Consider the following 21,600-nt stretch of genomic DNA (forward strand, 5'->3'; position numbering starts at 1 on the left):
GTATACCACTATTTATGTTTAAAACTAGGTTTAAATGTCATGAAAATATATGAAGAATGTGAATGTTCATTTTTTTCACTCAAACTATTGAATTGTTTAGTTTTTTGTTGTTTCTATTGTTACTAAGCTAAAGGCATTGGTATCTATTTTATTTCATTTTGTTTGGTGATATGAATGGGGAGCAGAATGATCTTAGGCTTCAACCTATTCCTTTACAGACTCTTTAGTTTTTAAACATTGCATCTGCATAAATACCTAATGTTAAAAATGTCTGAATAAACACAACTGAACTGATCTAATGATTGCAAAGTCATCTAAAATCATCATTTATGTGAAATTATTGAAATTAATAGTCACAAATGTTTATATACTGACAGTGGGTCTAGTTACTGTGATTCCATTGTGTAGTGGGCAGCGGAATAACTATTGGTTTCCATTTATGGCGACTGTTGACTGAAATAAGGGATGAGATTAAAGAAATCCTGGAATTTAGCCTGGTCTGGACCAGGCTAGCTCCACAGAATAAATCTCCATGGTAATTTATATCAAAACATATCCTGCTTTCCCCTATCCTGCTTTTGTGAAACCAGATCATGGATAAGTTGAGCCAGGATAACCAACATATCCTGGTTTAATGCCTTATTCTAGTTTTGTGAAACAGGCACCCAGTCTCCCCTCAGACCTCAGGTAGATGCAGTACTGGTCCTGACCACCAGGGGGTGCTGGAGTCTGACGTCACATCCACCTCTTTAATCAGTTCCATCACATTCTGATCAATAATTAATATTTAACAGCAGAAAAAAACAAGAAACGACTTCATTTAAATTAAACCTGAACCAACTAATTTATCATCAAATGAAAAGGAAAAAAACAATAAAGCTATATTAATAATAATAATAATAATGATAATAATAATTTAAAAAAATAAATAAATTAAAAAAAAAAATAAAAATAAAAATTCATCTTGAAGTGAGGCTTAAATAACTGAACCCTGGATGTCCACATGTGGGACAAACATCAACATGAAGAGACGTCATCCCCAAACTGGGTCCAGGTCCAGGTCAGACCAATATAAACCCAGAGGAGACACCCACAGACCTTTAAAGAGGACCAGGTCATGTGAGAATCAGCTGCTTTCAAAAACAAACAAATAAACAAACAAACAAACCAAAACAAACAGATTAGAAAGTGACTGAACAGCCCAACACTAAGCCCATGCCAGAACCAGAACCAGACCCAGAACCCCGCAGATCCAGGGTCATTTCTCCAGGGTCTTCATTATATAATCAGAATGTGCTGCTCAGAAAGTTCACTATGTGAACTATGAGGGAACCTGATCCACCCAGACCAGCCCCCCACCCCCTAGACGAGACCCCCACCCAGACCCACCCAGGCTAGACCAGCTCCATGTGTGGGTGTCTGTTTGGGGGCCTGTCCAGGGCTGGAGGGGAGGGGGGGGGGGTGTGTCTATAAAAGACAGAAGGACCAGAGGACCGGGGTTTGACAGAGACCCAGATCCAGGATCGAAAACCAGGACAGAGAGATAGACCAGGACAGAGATCCAGATCCAGGACAGAGACCCAGATCCAGGACAGAGAGACCCAGATCCAGGACAGAGACCCAGATCCAGAACCGAAAACCAGGACAGAGAGATAGACCAGGACAGAGTCCCAGATCCAGGACAGAGATCCAGATCCAGGACAGACAGACCCAGACAGACCCAGGTCCAGGACAGACAGACCCAGGTCCAGGACAGAGACCCAAATCCAGGACCGAAAACCAGGACAGAGAGATAGACCAGGACAGAGACCCAGATTCAGGACAGACAGACCCAGACCAGGACAGACAGACCCAGGTCCAGGACCAAAAACCAGGACAGAGAGACCCAGACCAGGACAGAGAGACCCAGATCCAGGACTGAAAACCAGGACAGAGAGACCCAGACCAGAATAGAGACCCAGATCCAGGACAGAGACAGGAGAGAGTTGAGACTAAAGGGAGGACCACTATCCATTCTGCGGTGGGTCAGTTAAGGGTCTCCAGGAGGTTCTGGTCTGAGGGGGGTCAGTTGAGGGTCTCCAGGTGGTTCTGGTCTGAGGTGGGTCAGCTGAGGGTCTCCAGGTGGTTCTGGTCTGTGGTGGGTCATGCCGTGGCTGGTGTCCTCCCAGTTGTCCCCCTTGTCCTTGTCTCCGTCCCAGCGCCACTGTGAACGGACCGCCTTCGCCTTCTACTGCGCCGTTCGGGACCAGGAGCCGGTCTGGGTCCTGGAGGACATGCGGACCATGGAGGTCTTCTGCTGGGACGGGGGTCGTCCTCGGGCCTTCGAACCCTCCGACGCCCTTCTGTACTCCCTGGTCCACGACCACCGGGACTACGCCCGCTACCTGCTCCACAGGTGAACCCCCAGTCCCCCAGTCCACATCCAGTGGTCCAGACCCTGGTGGTCCGTTTAGATTCAAATCTGCTGAGTTTGTTCGGTTCAAACGGATCAGAGTTGGTTAGGGTTAGGTTGGACCAATGAGAACACTGAATGTCTCATGGACATGTGGTCACATGTCCATTTGACCAAACTGTCTCCAATCAGCTGTTGTGGACAGTATTTAAAAATAGAACACAAATTCTAAAGTTGAACTGTACGCAGGACCGCCATGTTTGTTTACATCAACACCCACTGTCTCTGATTGACCCCGCCCCCAACTTTTCTGTCCACTGCCAGCACAGTTGGTCACATGGTCCTCTGTTTACAAATGTTGGTCCAATAGAAAAAAACTGAATGAGAATGAGATCAAACCAAACGAAAAAATGAAGTCCAAGGGGGACCACAGGCCTGTCCAGGTGCGAGTCCAGCTCCAGTAGTTGAACAGGTGCAGGTCTGGAACCCTTCAGTCTGGGCCCTGCTCATTAACTCGGTTCTTCTGTTCTTCCAGGTTCTCCGTCAGTGCTCTCCGGGCTCCGTGCTGCAGCTTCTGCTTCAGTTCTGGTGGTTCTCCTCACCTGTCGGTGGCGGTCCGGTACAACCGTCTGGACATCCTGACTCTGATGGCGGAGGTTCTGCAGGTTCTTCCAGAGGCGGAGCGCCGGGCCTACCTGGACCGCTGCAGCGGCTGCTTTCACCTGTCGGACGGGGGGAAGACGGCGGTGCAGCTGGGGGTGGAGCTTGTGCGGCCGGACTGTCTGCTGCTGCTACTGGTCCACGGGGCGCGTCCGGATGGCCTGGAGGCGGCGCTGCGGCGGCTGGAGGCGGCCGAGGGGGCGGAGCTCCGCCACGCCCGGCGCTGCCTGGACCTCCTCCTCCTGTTTATGCCCGAACCGCCGACGGGGCCGCCGTGCCTGAAGGAGGAGCCGCAGCGCTGGCAAAGTCTGCTGGGAAATGAAGTGTTTGACTGGCTGTCGGGCTCGGCCCCGCCTTCTCTGTTGTTGCAGGCGCTCCGGACTCTGGCTCGGTCTGTCCCGGGTCAGATCGCAGATCTGCCGGACCGCCTGCATCCGCAAAGCTGCCAGTGAAATTAGACTGTCACCACGGCAACTAGACTGTCACCACGGCAACTAGATCTTCACCACAACAAGTAGACCATCACCATGGCAACTAGACCATCAGCACAACAACTAGAGTGTTACCACAGCAACCAGACCATCACCAGGACAACTGGACCTTCATCACAACAACTAGACCATCACCACAACTAGACCATCACCACGGCAACTAGACTGTTACCATGGTGACTAGACCGTCACCACGGTAACTAGACCGTCTCCGGGACAGCCACTGTCACCATGGAAACGGCAGCTCAGGTTTGGTGTCTGCTTCTTAAAGATGTAAATAAAATGTAAATACATGTAAATACAGACTCTGAAAGTGAACTGACCTTCACTGACCATTGAGACAAGAGGGTTCACCTGATGGATCCTGGGCCTGATGGAACCTGGACCTGACGGATCCTGGAAATGGTGGATCCTGGACCTGATAGGCCTGTGTCCAAACCCTGGGCATCATTACGTCATCATGGTTACAGGATAAAATCACTCTAACACAGGTAGAAATATTGTACATGACTTTTATCTGTCAGGTTCTGGTCCTGACCCGTTGTAGTCTTGACCTGGCTCTGGACTTGACCCGGTCCTGACCCAGTCTTCTGGAAAGTCAATGGATTTTTTTTTTTTGGTGAATGTGTGAGTGAATAAACAGGTGTAAATGTCCTTCAGCTTCATGTGTTTGTGACAGACATGACATCACAGAGGAACACAGGAAGTGAAAAATCTTAAATAATAAAACTCTAAATAAAAACACTCATCAATATTCGGATCAATAACAGATCAATGAGCTGCTGCTGCTTCAACGATTACAGAGGTTTATTCAGTTCATCCAATTACACAACAGGTGAGTTGACACTAAATTCTTATTGGTCTGCGTTAAAACACTGCCAACAACCGACAGCAGAACACTGGGAGGCCCTCCTGGACTGGTTTCCATGGCAACAGAGTCATTGTTTAAAGGACCAGTTCATCAGTTTTTTTAAACAACAAATGTTTCTTTTATTTACATTTGTACAGTAACCACATCCAGTGGGCAGGGTTTACCTGCCCGTTACCATGGCAACAAAAGTGAAAAGTCCCTTTAACACCAGATCCAGACTGACCCACATCTGAGATTAAAATAAGATGAACCAGTTTAAATCAAACTGGTTCAAATGTGACCTGTTCCCTTTACGTTCCTACACTGAGACCAGTTTGGACCAGTCTGACCTAGTCTGGACAAGTCTGACCCAGCCTGACCTAGTCTGGACCAGTCTGACCCAGTCTGACCTAGTGTGGACCAGTCTGACCTAGTCTGGACCAGTCTGACCCAGTCTGGACTAGTCTGACCCAATCTGGACCAGTCTGGAGCAGTCTTAACCAGTCTGACCCGGTCCATTCCGTTTGTAAAGTGCTTCTGTAAACGTTCTTCTCCTCCTGGTTCCATGTTAGGCAGCCATCTTGATTTACATCTGTTAATATGACAAGAAATGGGTAAAAAGGGAGTGATGTCACAGATCTGCTTAGTGATGTCACGGGCCTGTTTAGTGATGTCATAGGTCTGTTTAATGATGTCATAGGCCTGTTTAGTGATGTCACGGGTCTGTTTAGTGATGTCATGGGCCTGTTTAGTAATGTCACAGGTCTGTTTAGTGATGTCACGGGCCTGTTTAGTGATGTCATGGGTCTGTTTAGTGATGTCACAGGTCTGTTTAGTGATGTCACGGGCCTGTTTACTGATGTCATAGGTCTGTTTAGTGACGTCACAGGCCTGTTTAGTGATGTCACGGGTCTGTTTAGTGATGTCACAGGTCTGTTTAGTGATGTCATGGGCCTGTTTAGTGATGTCATAGGTCAGTTTAGTGATGTCACGGGCCTGTTTAGTGATGTCATGGGTCTGTTTAGTGATGTCACAGGTCTGTTTAGTGATGTCATGGGCCTGTTTAGTGATGTCATAGGTCAGTTTAGTGATGTCATAGGCCTGTTTAGTGATGTTACAGGTCTCTTTAGTGATGTCACAGGTCTGTTTAGTGATGTCATAGGCCTGTTTAGTGATGTTACAGGTCTGTTTAGTGATGTCACAGGTCTGTTTAGTGATGTCATAGGCCTGTTTAGTGATGTCACAGGTCTGTTTAGTGATGTTACGGGCCTGTTTAGCAATGTCACAGGTCTGTTTAGTGATGTCATGGGCCTGTTTAGTGATGTCATAGGTCAGTTTAGTGATGTCATAGGCCTGTTTAGTGATGTTACAGGTCTGTTTAGCAATGTCATGGGCCTATTTAGTGATGTCATAGGCCTGTTTAACCCTAACTTCAGGGTTAAAGTGTTTTTTTTTACTACTATAGTGACTGTTTCCTGTCTGGCTTAGGTTAATGTCCTGGTTTAGGTTAACGTCCTGGTTTGGTTAAATGTCCTGGTTTAGGTTAACGTCCTGGTTTAGTTAAACGTCCTGGTTTAGGTCAACGTCCTGGTTTAGGTTAACTTCCATGTTTAGGTTAACCTTCTGGTTTAGTTAAACGTCCTGGTTTAGATTAACGTCCTGGTTTAGGTTAATGTTCTGGTTTAGGTTAACGTCCTGGTTTAGGTTAATGTTCTCGTTTAGGTTAACGTCCTGGTTTAGTTAAACGTCCTGGTTTAGTTAAACATCCTGGTTTAGTTAAACGTCCTGGTTTAGATTAATGTCCTGGTTTAGGTTAACGTCCTGGTTTAGTTAAACGTCCTGGTTTAGTTAAACATCCTGGTTTAGGTTAATGTTCTGGTTTAGTTAAACATCCTGGTTCAGTTAAACGTCCTGGTTTAGGTTGATCAATATTAAAGATTTGAATTTTTACAGTAAATGATGTCACTGTGACACCAAACAGGCCTCTCTGTATGTGGTGACATCACCATGACATCACAGGTCAGATTAGCTCCCATTCGTCATCCACGTCGTCCCCACTGAGGGAGGTGGCTGAAGAGGCAGGTCTAAAGGGTGTCTGTGGAAGGAGCTTTGTCAGCCGACGAGACAAACCACCAACGGGGGTCACCGCCCACAACTGGTCCTGTGGAGTAACTGAAAAAAAAGAAGAGTTAACCAGTTAAACCAGACCAGTCAAAACCAGTCTAACCATTATAAACCACATCTAAACCAATCTATTATAAACCAAATCTAAACCAGTCTAACTATTATAAACCAAATCTAAACCAGTCTAACTATTATAAACCACATCTAAACCAGTCTAACTATCATAAACGACTTCTAAACCAGTCTAATTAGTGTAAACCAGTCTAACCAGTCTAACCAGTACAAACCAGTATAACCCAGTCTAACCAGTATAAACCAGTCTAACTAGTATAAACCAGTCTAACCAGTGTAAACTAGTCTAACCAGTATAAACCAGTCTCACCAGTTTAAACCAGTCTAACCAGTATAAACCAGTTGTACCAGTTTAAACCAGTCGTACCAGTATATCCCAGTCTAACCAGTCTAAACCAGTCATACCAGTTTAAACCAGTCTAACCAGTTAAAACCTGTCTAACCAATGTAAACCAGTCTAACTAGTATAAACCAGTCTAACTAGTATAAATCAGTCTAACCAGTATAAACCTGACTAACCAGTATAAACCAGCCAAACTAGTATAAACCCGTCTAACCAGTGTCAACCAGTCTAACCAGTATAAACCAGTCTAACTAGTATAAACCAGTCTAGCTAGTATAAACCCGTCTAACCAGTATAAACCAGTTTAACTAGTATAAACCTCTCTAACCAGTTTAAACCAGTCTAACTAGTATAAACTCGTCTAACCAGTATAAACCAGTCTAACTAGTAAAAACCAGTCTAACTAGTGTCAATCAGTCTAACCAGTATAAACCAGTCATACCAGTATAACCCAGTCGTACCAGTATAAACCAGTCGTACCAGGGTAAACCAGTCTAATCAGTTAAAACCAGTCTAACTAGTGTAAACCAGTCTATCCAGTATAAATAAGTCTAACCAGTTTAAACCAGTATAACCAGTATAAACCACTCTAACCAGTTTAAACCAGTCTAACCAGTTTAAACCACTCTAACCAATTTAAACCAGTCTAACCAGTATAAACCGTCCGTACCAGTATAACCCGGTCGTACCAGTATAAACCAGTCTAACCAGTAAAAACCAGTCGTACCAGTTTAAACCAGTCGGACCAGTTTAAACCAGTCTAACCAGTTCAAACCAGTCTAACCAGTCTAAACCAGTCTAACCAGTTTAAACCAGTCGTACCAGTATAAACCAGTCTAACCAATATAAACCAGTCTAACTAGTGTAAACCAGTCGTACGGGGGTCACCGCCCACAACTGGTCCTGTGGAGTAACTGAAAAAAAAAGAAGAGTTAACCAGTTAAACCAGACCAGTCAAAACCAGTCTAACCATTATAAACCACATCTAAACCAATCTATTATAAACCAAATCTAAACCAGTCTAACTATTATAAACCAAATCTAAACCAGTCTAACTATTATAAACCAAATCTAAACCAGTCTAACTATTATAAACCACATCTAAACCAGTCTAACTATCATAAACGACTTCTAAACCAGTCTAATTAGTGTAAACCAGTCTAACCAGTCTAACCAGTACAAACCAGTATAACCCAGTCTAACCAGTATAAACCAGTCTAACTAGTATAAACCAGTCTAACCAGTGTAAACTAGTCTAACCAGTATAAACCAGTCTCACCAGTTTAAACCAGTCTAACCAGTATAAACCAGTTGTACCAGTTTAAACCAGTCGTACCAGTATATCCCAGTCTAACCAGTCTAAACCAGTCATACCAGTTTAAACCAGTCTAACCAGTTAAAACCTGTCTAACCAATGTAAACCAGTCTAACTAGTATAAACCAGTCTAACTAGTATAAATCAGTCTAACCAGTATAAACCAGACTAACCAGTATAAACCAGCCAAACTAGTATAAACCCGTCTAACCAGTGTCAACCAGTCTAACCAGTATAAACCAGTCTAGCTAGTATAAACCCGTCTAACCAGTATAAACCAGTTTAACTAGTATAAACCTCTCTAACCAGTTTAAACCAGTCTAACTAGTATAAACTCGTCTAACCAGTATAAACCAGTCTAACTAGTAAAAACCAGTCTAACTAGTGTCAATCAGTCTAACCAGTATAAACCAGTCATACCAGTATAACCCAGTCGTACCAGTATAAACCAGTCGTACCAGGGTAAACCAGTCTAATCAGTTAAAACCAGTCTAACTAGTGTAAACCAGTCTATCCAGTATAAATAAGTCTAACCAGTTTAAACCAGTATAACCAGTATAAACCACTCTAACCAGTTTAAACCAGTCTAACCAGTTTAAACCACTCTAACCAATTTAAACCAGTCTAACCAGTATAAACCGTCCGTACCAGTATAACCCGGTCGTACCAGTATAAACCAGTCTAACCAGTAAAAACCAGTCGTACCAGTTTAAACCAGTCGGACCAGTTTAAACCAGTCTAACCAGTTCAAACCAGTCTAACCAGTCTAAACCAGTCTAACCAGTTTAAACCAGTCGTACCAGTATAAACCAGTCTAACCAATATAAACCAGTCTAACTAGTGTAAACCAGTCGTACCAGTTTAAACTGGTCTAACCAGTTTAAACCGGTCTAACCAGTCTAAACCAGTCGTACCAGTATAAACCAGTCGTACCAGTATAAACCAGTCTAACCAGTATAAACCAGTCATACCAGTTTAAACCAGTCTAACCAGTTTAAACCAGTCGCACCAGTATAAAACCAGTCTAACCGGTATAAACCAGTCTAACCAGTGTAAACCAGTTTAACCAGTTTAAACCAGTCTAACCAGTATAAACCAGTCTAACCAGTTTAAACCAGTCTAACCAATATAAACCAGTCTAACCAGTGTAAACCAGTCTAACCAGTGTAAATCAGTCTAACCAGTGTAAACCAGTCTAACCAGTTTAAACCAGTCTAACCAGTATAAACCAGTCGTACCAGTATAAACCAGTTAAACCAGTATAAACCAGTCTAACCTGTATAAACCAGTCGTACCAGTATAAATCAGTCAAACCAGTATAAACCAGTCTGACCAGTATAACCAGTATAAACCAGTCTAACCAGTGTGAACCAGCCTAACCAGTATACACCAGTCGTACCAGTATAAACCAGTCTAACCAGTGTAAACCAGTCTCACCAGTGTAAACCAGTCTAACCAGTTGAAACCAGTCATACCAGTATAAACCCGTCGAAACCAGTATAAACCAGTCTACCCAGTATTAACCTTTCATACCAGTATAAACCAGTCTAACCAGTTTAAACCAGTCTAACCAGTATAAACCAGTCTAACCAGTTGTACCAGTGTAAACCAGTCTAACCAGTTTAAACCAGTCTTACCAGTATAAACCAGTCTAACCAGTATAAACCAGTCTAACCAATATAAACCAGTCTAACTAGTTTAAACCTGTTGGACCAGTATAAACCAGTCTAACTAGTATAAACCAGTTTAAACCAGTGGTACCAGTTAGATAGTGGGCGTGTCCTGGGATCCTCTTCCAATAATCTCCTGCTGGGTTTTTCTCAGAGACTCCGTAACGTCGAGCCACGTCCCCGTTGACACAACGAACCCAGACCGTCCGAGAACTAAGGAGCAACTGGGCCACGGCAAGACCTGAGAACCAGTCAGAACCAGGAGAGCCAGTCAGAACCAGTGGAACCAGTCAGAACCAGTAGAACCAGTAGAACCAGTGGAACCAGTCAGAACCTCAAATGTAGAACCTGTATGTACCTGGAACCAGCTCCCAGTCCGTCCCCACCGGCATCTCCTCGCTCAGTCCAATCCTCACAAAGACACTGCCTCTGTTGTCCAATGCCCACAGGAGACGGTCATTGGGACTGGTCTGGATCCCCACCAGCTGGACCCCAATTGGCTGGGACAAGGGTCAAAGGTTAGTCATATACAGCAGGTCTTTCCTAGTCTTACCTGTGCAGGTGGTTCTAGTCTTACCTGTACAGGTGGTTCTAGTCTTACTTGTACAGGTGGTTCTAGTCTTACCTGTCCAGGTGATTCTAGTCTTACCTGTACAGGTGGTTCTAGTCTTACCTGTACAGGTGGTTCTAGTCTTACCTGTACAGGTGGTTCTAGTCTTACCTGTCCAGGTGATTCTAGTCTTACCTGTACAGGTGGTTCTAGTCTTACCTGTACAGGTGGTTCTAGTCTTACCTGTACAGGTGGTTCTAGTCTTACCTGTACAGGTGATTCTAGTCTTACCTGTACAGGTGGTTCTAGTCTTACCTGTCCAGGTGATTCTAGTCTTACCTGTGCAGATGGTTCTAGTCTTACCTGTGCAGGTGGTTCTATGTGGATCCAGGCCGGCAGCATCATGCTGGGGTTCAGTGGTTGCGTTCCAACTCTGAAGTAAACGACGCCTCGACTGTCAACGGCCCAGACGTTCTGACTGCCACAGCTCACACTGACCAGGCGAACACCTGGACCTGGAACAAACAGGTGCGCTGTTACCTGAACACACCTGGACCTGGAACACACAGGTACGCTGTTACCTGAACACACCTGGACCTGAGCACACAGGTCAGCTGTTACCTGAACACACCTGTACCTGAGCACACAGGTCAGTTGTTACCTGAACACACTTGGATCTGATGCTCTACTACAACATGATAAACATCAGAGTGGGCTCCTGTTAGACGTTCATGGAGTCATATGACAGACCAGGGTCACTGATGGTCAACAGGTATCACAGGTAAACACCAACATCCTGTATGTGGAAGAACACAACCAGCACACAGGACCAATGGAGAAGGACCGAAGTGGACCCATAGGACCAGTGGAGAAGGACCAAAGTGGACCCACAGGACCAGTGGAGAAGGACCGAAGTGGACTCACAGGACCAGTGAAGAAGGACTGAAGTGGACCCACAGGACCAGTGGAGAAGGACCGAAGTGGGCCCACAGGACCAGTGGAGAAGGACCGGAGTGGACCCAAAGGACCAGTGAAGAAGGACCGAAGTGGACTCACAGGACCAGTGGAGAAGGACTAAAGTGGGCCCAGAGGACCAGAGGAGAAGGACCGAAGTGGACCCACAGGACCAGTGGAGAAGGACCGAAGTGGACCCAGAGGACCGGTGGAGAAGGACTGAAGTGGGCCCACAGGACCAGTGGAGAAGGACTGAAGTGGGCCCATAGGACCAGTGGAGAAGGACCGAAGTGGACCCACAGGACCAGTGTAGAAGGACCGAAGTGGACCCACAGGACCAGAGGAGAAGGACTGAAGTGGACCCCCCGGACCAGTGGAGAACGACCTAAGTGGATCCAGAGGACCAGTGGAGAAGGACTGAAGTGGACCCAGAGGACCAGTGGAGAAGGACCTAAGTGGATCCAGAGGACCAGTGGAGAAGGACTGAAGTGGACCCAGAGGACCAGTGGAGAAGGACCTAAGTGGATCCAGAGGACCAGTGGAGAAGGAATGAAGTGGACCCAGTATATCAGTATAACCCCAACCCCTTACCCAGTATATCAGTATAACTCTAACCCAGTATATCAGTATAACCCTAACCCGGTATCACATCCTTCACTGTCAAAATAAAAGTATTTTGTGGATTCTGTCTACTTTTTGCTGAGCCCAGGTGCATGATAAGACATGCTGTGGACTTTCAGAGCAGATTCTACTCCGTTCTGTTTTTGGGAAACAGCCTCAGGTTTCTACTGTGACTGACAGATTGGCACGCTGACCTTTAACCTCTGACCTCCTGCTCCTGTCCTACTAAATCAACCACAAAACAACACCTGGACTGGCGTCACTGATGGTGAAACATGAAGAATCACCATACTCAGATCCACATGGGCCGGATCTACTCAGATCCACATGGGCCGGATCTACTCAGATCCACATGAGTGTGTAGTAATCTGCGTGTTCATTCTAGGATTTTACGTGTGGGGTTAAACGGCGGTTTGGAGGGGGTTTACTAAGAGTGACCACAAAAATGACAACAAGTGCAAACGTGTTGGATATGGAAGCACAAAGTTAAACTGGAACCTGTAGAATCAGAGGAGTTAGGGTTAAGCACAGAAACACTGACCTGAACTGGAGCAAAGATGCATGGTTTGGTCTCATTTAAGGAGTCCAGAGTGTGGAACCCTCATACATGAGTCCAGAGTGTGTGGAACCCTCATGCATGAGCCCAGAGTGTGGAACCCTCATACATGAGTCCAGAGTGTGGAACCCTCATACATGAGTCCAGAGTGTGTGGAACCCTCATACATGAGTCCAGAGTGTGTGGAACCCTCATACATGAGTCCAGAGTGTGGAACCCTCATACATGAGTCCAGAGTGTGGAACCCTCAAAAATGAGTCCAGTGTGTGGAACCCTCAAAAATGAGTCCAGTGTGTGGAACCCTCATAAATAAACCTGTTCATCTAGCGCCACATGTTATCTAGAACTTCAGACAGAACATGTGTGGAACTGGACTGGCAGATCCCAGCTGGAGAACCTACCGTCCGCTGGAATGACCCAGGTCTAAACTAAAGTCTACTGTCCAGGGGTTCTCAGCTGTTGTGTGGAGAACACAGTGACTCAGGATCTGGTCTGAGAACACCATGAAAGGTCCAGAGGAACGGCGCCCACAGTCACATGACCAGTCTGTTCCTTCTAACGGAGGACGGCAGCGGCCTTTGAGACGTGTCACTGACACCATCAGCTGATCTGTGATAGTGAGAAGGGCACAGACTAAAAACAGCAGTCCACCAATCAGGTTCCACATGATGCACATGCTCACACACAGCGTCCGGTTACACAACGTCCATCTGTGGACTGAGGAGAAGCACAGCTGACCAGCTGACCCACATGAGGAGAGTCCACAACAAACCAGCAGAAATAAACAGGTTCAACTTCTACAAACAGAAACTGGAAACAGGATCAGACTGAAAACACCAGGGATCCAAGAAGCTTCATGAAAATGAGTCATATGAGAAACCAAAAAGGAACCACAGAGGAACCAAAAAGGAACCACAGAGGAACCAAAGAGGAGCCACAGAGGAACCACTGAGGAGCCACAGAGGAACCACCGAGGAGCCACAGAGGAACCAAAGAGGAGCCACAGAGGAATCACTGAGGAGCCACAGAGGAACCAAAGAGGAGCCACAGAGGAACCACTGAGGAACTACAGAGGAACCAAAGAGGAAACACTGACAAACCACCGAGAAACCATCGAGGAACCAAAGAGGAACCACAGGGGAACCACAGACGAACCACAGAGGAGCCACAGAGGAACCAAAGAGGAACCACAGAGGAACCACTGACAACCACCGTGGAACCAAAGAGGAGCCACAGAGGAAACACTGACAAACCACCGAGGAACCAAAGAGGAGCCACAGAGGAACCACTGACAAACCACCGAGGAATCACAGAGGAACCACCAAGGAACCACAGAGGAACCACCGAGGAAACACAGAGGAACCACCAAGGAACGACAGAGGAACCACTGAAGAACCACAGAGGAACCAAAGAGGAGTCACAGAGGAACCAAAGAGGAAACACAGAGGAACCAAAGAGGAACCACAGAGGAACCACTGAAGAACCACAGAGGAAGCACTGAAGAACCACAGAGGAACCAAAGAGGAGCCACAGAGGAACCACTGAAGAACCACAGAGGAACCAAAGAGGAGCCACAGAGGAACCACTGAGGAACCAAAGATGAAACAAAGAGGAGCCACAGAGGAACCACTGACAATCCACCGATGAACCACTTAGGAACCACTGAGAAACCACTGAAGAACCACCAAGGAACCACTGACAAACCATCAAGAAACCACCGAAGAACCATCAAGAAACCACCGTGGATTAATAATAACTCACAGCATTGTACCTGTGGTGCCATTGTAAAATAGCATGAGAGGCTAAAATCGCCCAGAATACAAAACAACATTTGAATACAGACATAACATTGTGCCTAATAGATAGTCAGGTAATGTTTCTAGTCATTTGGTGGCGATCAGGCCTGTGAAGGCTGAGGAAAACCTGTACAAACGCCCTCCTGTGCTGCAACACTGATCGGACATAGAACTTGCATTATATAGTAGGATAATAATAATAATAATAATAATAATAATAATTATAATTATAATAATACTTTTATTTTGGAAATACCATAAAGTTTCAGTTTCCGTCACTGAGCTTTCAGCTGTTGAGATTATTCTAACAACTGCCTTTAAAGGTGTCTGTCCACGGTATGTCCTTCTGTGGTCCTCTCTGAAGTTCTACCATGGACTCTAGAACATGTCCTTCTGTGGTCCTGTCTGCAGTTCTTCCATGGACTCTAGAACATGTCCTTCTGTGGTCCTGTCTGCAGTTCTTCCATGGACTCTAGAACATATCCTTATGTGGTCTGAAGTTCTACCATGGACTCTAGAACATGTCCATCTGTGGTCCTGTCTGCAGTTCTTCCATGGACTCTAGAACATGTCCATCTGTGGTCCTGTCTGCAGTTCTTCCATGGACTCTAGAACATGTCCTTCTGTGGTCCTGTCTGCAGTTCTTCCATGGACTCTAGAACATATCCTTCTGTGGTCCTGTCTGCAGTTCTTCCATGGACTCTAGAACATGTCCTTCTGTGGTCCTGTCTGCAGTTCTTCCATGGACTCTAGAACATATCCTTATGTGGTCTGAAGTTCTACCATGGACTCTTGAACATGTCCTTCTGTGGTCCTGTCTGCAGTTCTTCCATGGACTCTAGAACATGTCCTTCTGTGGTCCTGTCTGCAGTTCTTCCATGGACTCTAGCACATGTCCTTATGTGGTCCTGTCTGCAGTTCTACCATGTACTCTAGAACATGTCCTTCTGTGGTCCTATCTATAGTTCTACCATGGACTCTAGAACATGTCCTCCTGTGGTCCTGTCTGCAGTTCTTCCATGGACTCTAGTACATATCCTTATGTGGTATGAAGTTCTACCATGGACTCTAGAACATGTCCTTCTGTGGTCCTGTCTGAAGTTCTACCATAGACTCTAGAACATGTCCTTCTGTGGTCCTGTCTGCAGTTCTTCCATGGACTCTAGAACATATCCTTATGTGGTCTGAAGTTCTACCATAGACTCTAGAACATGTCCATCTGTGGTCCTGTCTGCAGTTCTTCCATGGACTCTAGTACATATCCTTATGTGGTATGAAGTTCTACCATGGACTCTAGAACATGTCCTTCTGTGGTCCTGTCTGCAGTTCTTCCATGGATTTTAGAACATGTCCTTCTGTGGTCCTGTCTGCAGTTCTTCCATGGACTCTAGAACATATCCTTATGTGGTCTGAAGTTCTACCATGGACTCTAGAACATGTCCATCTGTGGTCCTGTCTGCAGTTCTTCCATGGACTCTAGAACATGTCCATCTGTGGTCCTGTCTGCAATTCTTCCATGGACTCTAGAACATGTCCTTCTGTGGTCCTGTCTGCAGTTCTTCCATGGACTCTAGAACATGTCCTTCTGTGGTCCTGTCTGCAGTTCTTCCATGGACTCTAGAACATGTCCTTCTGTGGTCCTGTCTGCAGTTCTTCCATGGACTCTAGAACATGTCCTTCTGTGGTCCTGTCTGCAGTTCTTCCATGGACTCTAGAACATATCCTTATGTGGTCTGAAGTTCTACCATGGACTCTTGAACATGTCCTTCTGTGGTCCTGTCTGCAGTTCTTCCATGGACTCTAGAACATGTCCTTCTGTGGTCCTGTCTGCAGTTCTTCCATGGACTCTAGCACATGTCCTTATGTGGTCCTGTCTGCAGTTCTACCATGTACTCTAGAACATGTCCTTCTGTGGTCCTATCTATAGTTCTACCATGGACTCTAGAACATGTCCTTCTGTGGTCCTGTCTGCAGTTCTTCCATGGACTCTAGTACATATCCTTATGTGGTATGAAGTTCTACCATGGACTCTAGAACATGTCCTTCTGTGGTCCTGTCTGAAGTTCTACCATAGACTCTAGAACATGTCCTTCTGTGGTCCTGTCTGCAGTTCTTCCATGGATTTTAGAACATGTCCTTCTGTGGTCCTGTCTGCAGTTCTTCCATGGACTCTAGAACATGTCCTTCTGTGGTCCTGTCTGCAGTTCTTCCATGGACTCTAGAACATGTCCTTCTGTGGTCCTGTCTGCAGTTCTTCCATGGACTCTAGCACATGTCCTTATGTGGTCCTGTCTGCAGTTCTACCATGTACTCTAGAACATGTCCTTCTGTGGTCCTATCTATAGTTCTACCATGGACTCTAGAACATGTCCTTCTGTGGTCCTGTCTGCAGTTCTTCCATGGACTCTAGTACATATCCTTATGTGGTATGAAGTTCTACCATGGACTCTAGAACATGTCCTTCTGTGGTCCTGTCTGAAGTTCTACCATAGACTCTAGAACATGTCCTTCTGTGGTCCTGTCTGCAGTTCTTCCATGGATTTTAGAACATGTCCTTCTGTGGTCCTGTCTGCAGTTCTTCCATGGACTCTAGAACATGTCCTTCTGTGGTCCTGTCTGCAGTTCTTCCATGGACTCTAGAACATGTCCTTCTGTGGTCCTGTCTGCAGTTCTTCCATGGACTCTAGCACATGTCCTTATGTGGTCCTGTCTGCAGTTCTACCATGTACTCTAGAACATGTCCTTCTGTGGTCCTATCTATAGTTCTACCATGGACTCTAGAACATGTCCTTCTGTGGTCCTGTCTGCAGTTCTTCCATGGACTCTAGTACATATCCTTATGTGGTATGAAGTTCTACCATGGACTCTAGAACATGTCCTTCTGTGGTCCTGTCTGAAGTTCTACCATAGACTCTAGAACATGTCCTTCTGTGGTCCTGTCTGCAGTTCTTCCATGGATTTTAGAACATGTCCTTCTGTGGTCCTGTCTGCAGTTCTGCCATGGACTCTAGAACATTCTTTGGGGGTAAATGTCTTGGTTCCCAGGTTCCATCTATTCTGTGGTGGAACTCAGACTCAGCTCCATTTGCACCAGTTCATGAATATTCAACAGGCTCATCTGGTGACTCTGATTGGCTAACAGCCAGCCAATGAGAGTCTGGCTGTTCAGCATCATTTACCTACACAAGTAGAAGAACTGGAGGAACCTGAACCTGCTTTGAACGTCTGAACCCTGTTTCTGGACCTCTGGTACAGTGGACCTACACAGAACTTAGAACCTGTATCTACTGGACCCCCCCACACTGCTATATGCCCCCCCCACACACACACTGCTCTATGGACCCCCCCCCCCCCCCCACACACACACACACACACACACACACACACACACTCCACTCTGATCTATGGGTTCTACCTAGAATCACAGAACCTGGTACCAGAACAGAACCTGGTACCAGAGTAACTTCTGTGTCCTACAGAGAAATGATCTCAGTGACAGAACCAGAACCAGAACCAGGCTTAAACATAGTGTATTCACATGTGGACCCTGGACCCAGTACGTACCCAGCTGACTCAGGTCCAGGGGGGTCCAGGTGAGTCCAGTGGGACAGGAAGGAGACAGAGTTCGGATCCAGACTCTGCCGTGAGCGTCCAACCCCCAGAGAGCGTCTCGACAGGCAGACAGGTGAGACAGCTCCACCTGACAGGACAGAGGACAGGTCAGATGACAGAGGACAGGACAGAGAACAGAGGACAGAGGACAGGACAGAGAACAGAGGACAGGTCAGAGGACAGAGGAAAGGTCAGAGGACAGAGGACAGAGGACAGGACAGAGAACAGAGGACAGAGGACAGGACAGAGAACAGAGGACAGGTCAGAGGACAGAAGACAGAGGTCAGAGGACAGAGGACAGGACAGAGAACAGAGGACAGAGGACAGGACAGAGAACAGAGGACAGAGGACAGGACAGAGAACAGAGGACAGGTCAGAGGACAGAGGAAAGGTCAGAGGACAGAAGACAGAGGTCAGAGGACAAAGGACAGAGGTCAGGTCAGAGGACAGAGGAAAGGTCAGAGGACAGTGGTCAGAAGACAGAGGTCAGAGTACAGGTCAGAGAACAAAGGATAGAGGTCAGGTCGGAGTACGGAGGACAGAAGACAGAGGTCAGAGGACAGGTCAGAGGACAGTGGTCAGAAGACAGAGGTCAGACGACAGGTCAGAGAACAAAGGATAGAGGTCAGGTCGGAGTACGGAGGACAGAAGACAGAGGTCAGAGGACAGGTCAGAGAACAGAGGACAGACAGAGGGCAGGTCAGAGATCAGAGGACAGATGTCCAGGTGTGTGTCCAGGTGAGTGTCTAGGTGTGTGTCCAGTTGTGTGTCCGTGTGTGTCCAGGTGTGTGTCCAGGTGAGTGTCCAGTTGTGTGTCCAGTTGTGTGTCCAGGTGAGTGTTCAGGTGAGTGACCTCAGGTGGCAGAGTGACGGACGTGGGGCGGAGCTCTCCATCCTGGTCCCAGACGCAGAACAGGTCCTTCCTGCTCTGAGCCAACCACAGGAACGTACCTGAGGACAGATGCACAGGTCAGAACCTGGGTGACCCAGGTCCATTTATGTGATGGACTCAGTTCCGTTCGGTTCGTACCTTCCCTATGAGGAACCGATGAGGACGTGATGAAGGTCCACCTAGTGGCCGACACGGTTCCTCGTGGAACGACGTTCTGCCAGAATGTTCCTGAAGAACCAAACACAGAGACTAAACTGTCAGTAGGAACAGGTGAACCCGTTCTTGGCCCAGGTCCAATCTGGACTCTACTGACCCACGAGACTGCCTCTGGCCAGGTGCAGCTGGTTCCGACCCGACGCCACCCAGACGCCGCTGCCATTAGCGCTGACCAGACTAGGCTGACACTGGGAGTACTGGGACAGGAAGGCCACCACACGCTCCACCGGAGCCCGTGTCACCGTGGCAACGCTCTGGGTTGCCTGGAGCAATGTCTGGAAGAGGCTGCCCTGGTCAAAGACCACGTAGTCCGAAATACTGATCTGAAACACAGACAAATACTGATCTGAAACACAAACAAATACTGATCTGAAACACAAACAAATACTGATCTGAAACACAGACAAATACTGATCTGAAACACAAACAAATACTGATCTGAAACACAGACAAATACTGATCTGAAACACAAACAAATACTGATCTGAAACACAAACACAGAGGACAGTCTGGTTCCAGGCTCAAAACAATCAGTCATGCGTTCAACCAGTACCACTGGTACTGTGCACACACATGGATTCTGATATTTGGTGGACATTTATTTTTAACACCCTGCATTCGCCTTTTCAACTAGGGTACCAGTGTACCCAGTCCACTCCTGGTACCAGTGTAGTCACCCAGTCCACTCCTGGTACCAGTGTATTCACCCAATCCACTCCTGGTACCAGTGTACCCAGTCCACTACTGGTACCAGTTAAACCACCCAGTCCACTCCTGGTACCAGTGTAGTCACCCAGTCCACTCCTGGTACCAGTATGGTCACCCACTCCGCTCCTGGTACCAGTGTACCCAGTCCACTCCTGGTACCAGTGTACCCAGTCCACTCCTGGTACCAGTATAGTCACCCACTCCACTCCTGGTACCCGTGTACCCAGTCCACTCCTGGTACCAGTTAAAACACTCACTCCACTCCTGGTACCAGTGTAGTGACCTAGTCTACTCCTGGTACCACTGTAGTCACCCAGTCCACTCCTGGTACCAGTGTACCCAGTCCACTCCTGGTACCAGTATACCCAGTCCACTCCTGGTACCACTGTAGAGTATTATTAGTATCAGTATTAGCGTTCTTAGTATTTCTATTTGTATTACTAGAACTTGAAATTGTATTACTAGTAATTGTATTTGTATTATTAGTATTTGTATTTGCATTATTTGTATTTGTAGTATTTGTAATATTTATATTAATAGTATTTGTATTACAAATACTTGTATTTGTATTATTAGTATTTGTATTTGCATTATTTGTATTCATATTTGTAGCATTTGTACTATTTGTATTGTTTGTATTTGTATTACTAGTATTTGTATTTGAATTATTTATCTATATCTGTGGAGACTTTAATATTGACCTGCTGAATCCAAACAGACACAAAATAACAGATGAATTCATTAATACAATATACAGTATGAACTTGTACCCAAGAATCACCAGACCCAGTAGAATAACTTCCCACGGTGCAACTTTGATTGACAACATCCTCACAAATGACATCTTCAGCAGCACAATAAGTAGACTATTAATCAGCGACATCAGCGACCATCTGCCAGTATTTACAATTCATGACAATAGCAACAAATCCAAGCAATTGGACAGAATACCAAAATATAAAAGAGTGAGAACAAAAGATTCAATAAATGCATTTAAAAATGACTTGATGGCACAGAGGTGGGATGCAGTAGACAATAATGATGACATAAATGGTGCATATGATGAATTCATGAGAACATTCAAAGTATTATGAATAAAAACTGTCCTATAAAATTGTGTAACAAAAAACAAAACAAGATCACCCTTGGATCACTAAAGGATTAAAAAATGCTTGCAAAAAGAAAAACACACTCTATAGAGAATTTCTAAAACAAAGAACCAAAGAGGCTGAAAAAGCATATAAAACATATAAAAACAAGCTAACAACTATTATAAGAACATCTAAAAAAGAATTTTATCATTAATTGCTAGATGATAATAAAGACAATGTTAAAGGTATGTGGAAAATTCTAAATTGTATTGTAGCGTCATGACGATGGGAGTGAGTGAACAGAGCAAAACAGAACTATAAATAAATTAATGCATCCTGACTCTTCTTGTCGCAGACCAAATTCCAGAAAAGCCGTGTTGATTGGCTGGTATCAGGTCAAAGGAAGGACACCATTTGCAAACAACATTTATGATGACAAATGGACCTAAGGAATGGACCCAAGACAACAAAACCTAAGCCCATTGGCATCTGTTCTTCATCAGAGCCATCTTCCCTGTCGTGGTAATTTAGGGGACACAGGAACTGGGTGTTTACATGTTCCCACTCCTAATTTTTCAACATCTGTGTCTTATTTTTCTTGTTTACCCAGAGGTGGAGGTAAACCTAGAAACAGAGACTGAATAACAAAATCCTTATCTGTTGCCATGTTAATAGTTTCACAGTAAT

The 21,600-nt window shown here is 45.7% G+C and overlaps 3 protein-coding genes across 5 annotated transcripts in view; 1 reads left to right on the plus strand and 2 right to left on the minus strand.

The window, feature by feature from the left end:
- The first annotated feature begins 1,488 nt into the window (after positions 1-1,488).
- Positions 1,489-21,286, plus strand: LOC115413354 (ankyrin repeat domain-containing protein 9). Of its 2 annotated transcripts, XR_003934454.1 has the most exons (3): positions 1,489-2,395; positions 2,928-4,034; positions 21,269-21,286. XR_003934454.1 is itself a non-coding variant. In XM_030126141.1 (2 exons), exons 1-2 carry the CDS (start codon positions 2,145-2,147, stop codon positions 3,502-3,504), a joined length of 828 nt encoding a protein of 275 aa, XP_029982001.1. In that variant the 5' UTR covers positions 1,489-2,144; the 3' UTR covers positions 3,505-4,203. The 2 variants fall into 2 exon arrangements, 1 of the variants encoding a protein (XP_029982001.1); XM_030126141.1 differs by lacking the exon at positions 21,269-21,286 and having other exon boundaries at positions 2,928-4,203.
- On the minus strand, positions 4,330-6,001 carry LOC115413892 (uncharacterized). Its single transcript, XM_030127027.1, has 3 exons — positions 5,996-6,001; positions 5,801-5,908; positions 4,330-5,758 (listed from the first exon to the last, which is right to left on the minus strand). Exons 1-3 carry the CDS (start codon positions 5,999-6,001, stop codon positions 4,685-4,687), a joined length of 1,188 nt encoding a protein of 395 aa, XP_029982887.1. The 3' UTR covers positions 4,330-4,684.
- tecpr2 (tectonin beta-propeller repeat containing 2) overlaps positions 4,333-21,600 on the minus strand; it is a 76,663-nt gene continuing 59,395 nt past the window's right edge. For both annotated transcript variants that reach the window (XM_030126139.1, XM_030126138.1), the window contains exons 20-27: positions 19,212-19,437; positions 19,037-19,126; positions 18,860-18,957; positions 17,959-18,094; positions 10,831-10,982; positions 10,276-10,417; positions 10,009-10,158; positions 4,333-6,565 (exon numbers count right to left, since the gene is read on the minus strand). In XM_030126139.1, the coding sequence (XP_029981999.1) occupies positions 6,414-6,565; positions 10,009-10,158; positions 10,276-10,417; positions 10,831-10,982; positions 17,959-18,094; positions 18,860-18,957; positions 19,037-19,126; positions 19,212-19,437 (1,146 nt within the window). In that variant the 3' untranslated portion in view covers positions 4,333-6,413. The remainder of the gene's footprint in view (positions 6,566-10,008; positions 10,159-10,275; positions 10,418-10,830; positions 10,983-17,958; positions 18,095-18,859; positions 18,958-19,036; positions 19,127-19,211; positions 19,438-21,600) is intronic.

The sequence above is a fragment of the Sphaeramia orbicularis genome, chromosome 22 (assembly GCF_902148855.1).
Source record: "Sphaeramia orbicularis chromosome 22, fSphaOr1.1, whole genome shotgun sequence".
NCBI lineage: Eukaryota > Metazoa > Chordata > Actinopteri > Kurtiformes > Apogonidae > Sphaeramia > Sphaeramia orbicularis.

Excerpts from the sequence above, each read along its gene's own strand:
- LOC115413354 (XM_030126141.1), top strand. The coding sequence starts at position 2,145 with ATGCCGTGGCTGGTGTCCTCCCAGTTGTCCCCCTTGTCCTTGTCTCCG. Across the intron at positions 2,396-2,927 it reads GCCCGCTACCTGCTCCACAG|GTTCTCCGTCAGTGCTCTCC; the intron begins GTGAACCCCCAG and ends CTGTTCTTCCAG.
- LOC115413892 (XM_030127027.1), bottom strand. Across the intron at positions 5,759-5,800 it reads GGGTTAAACAGGCCTATGAC|ATCACTAAACAGGCCTATGA; the intron begins ATCACTAAATAG and ends CAGACCTGTAAC.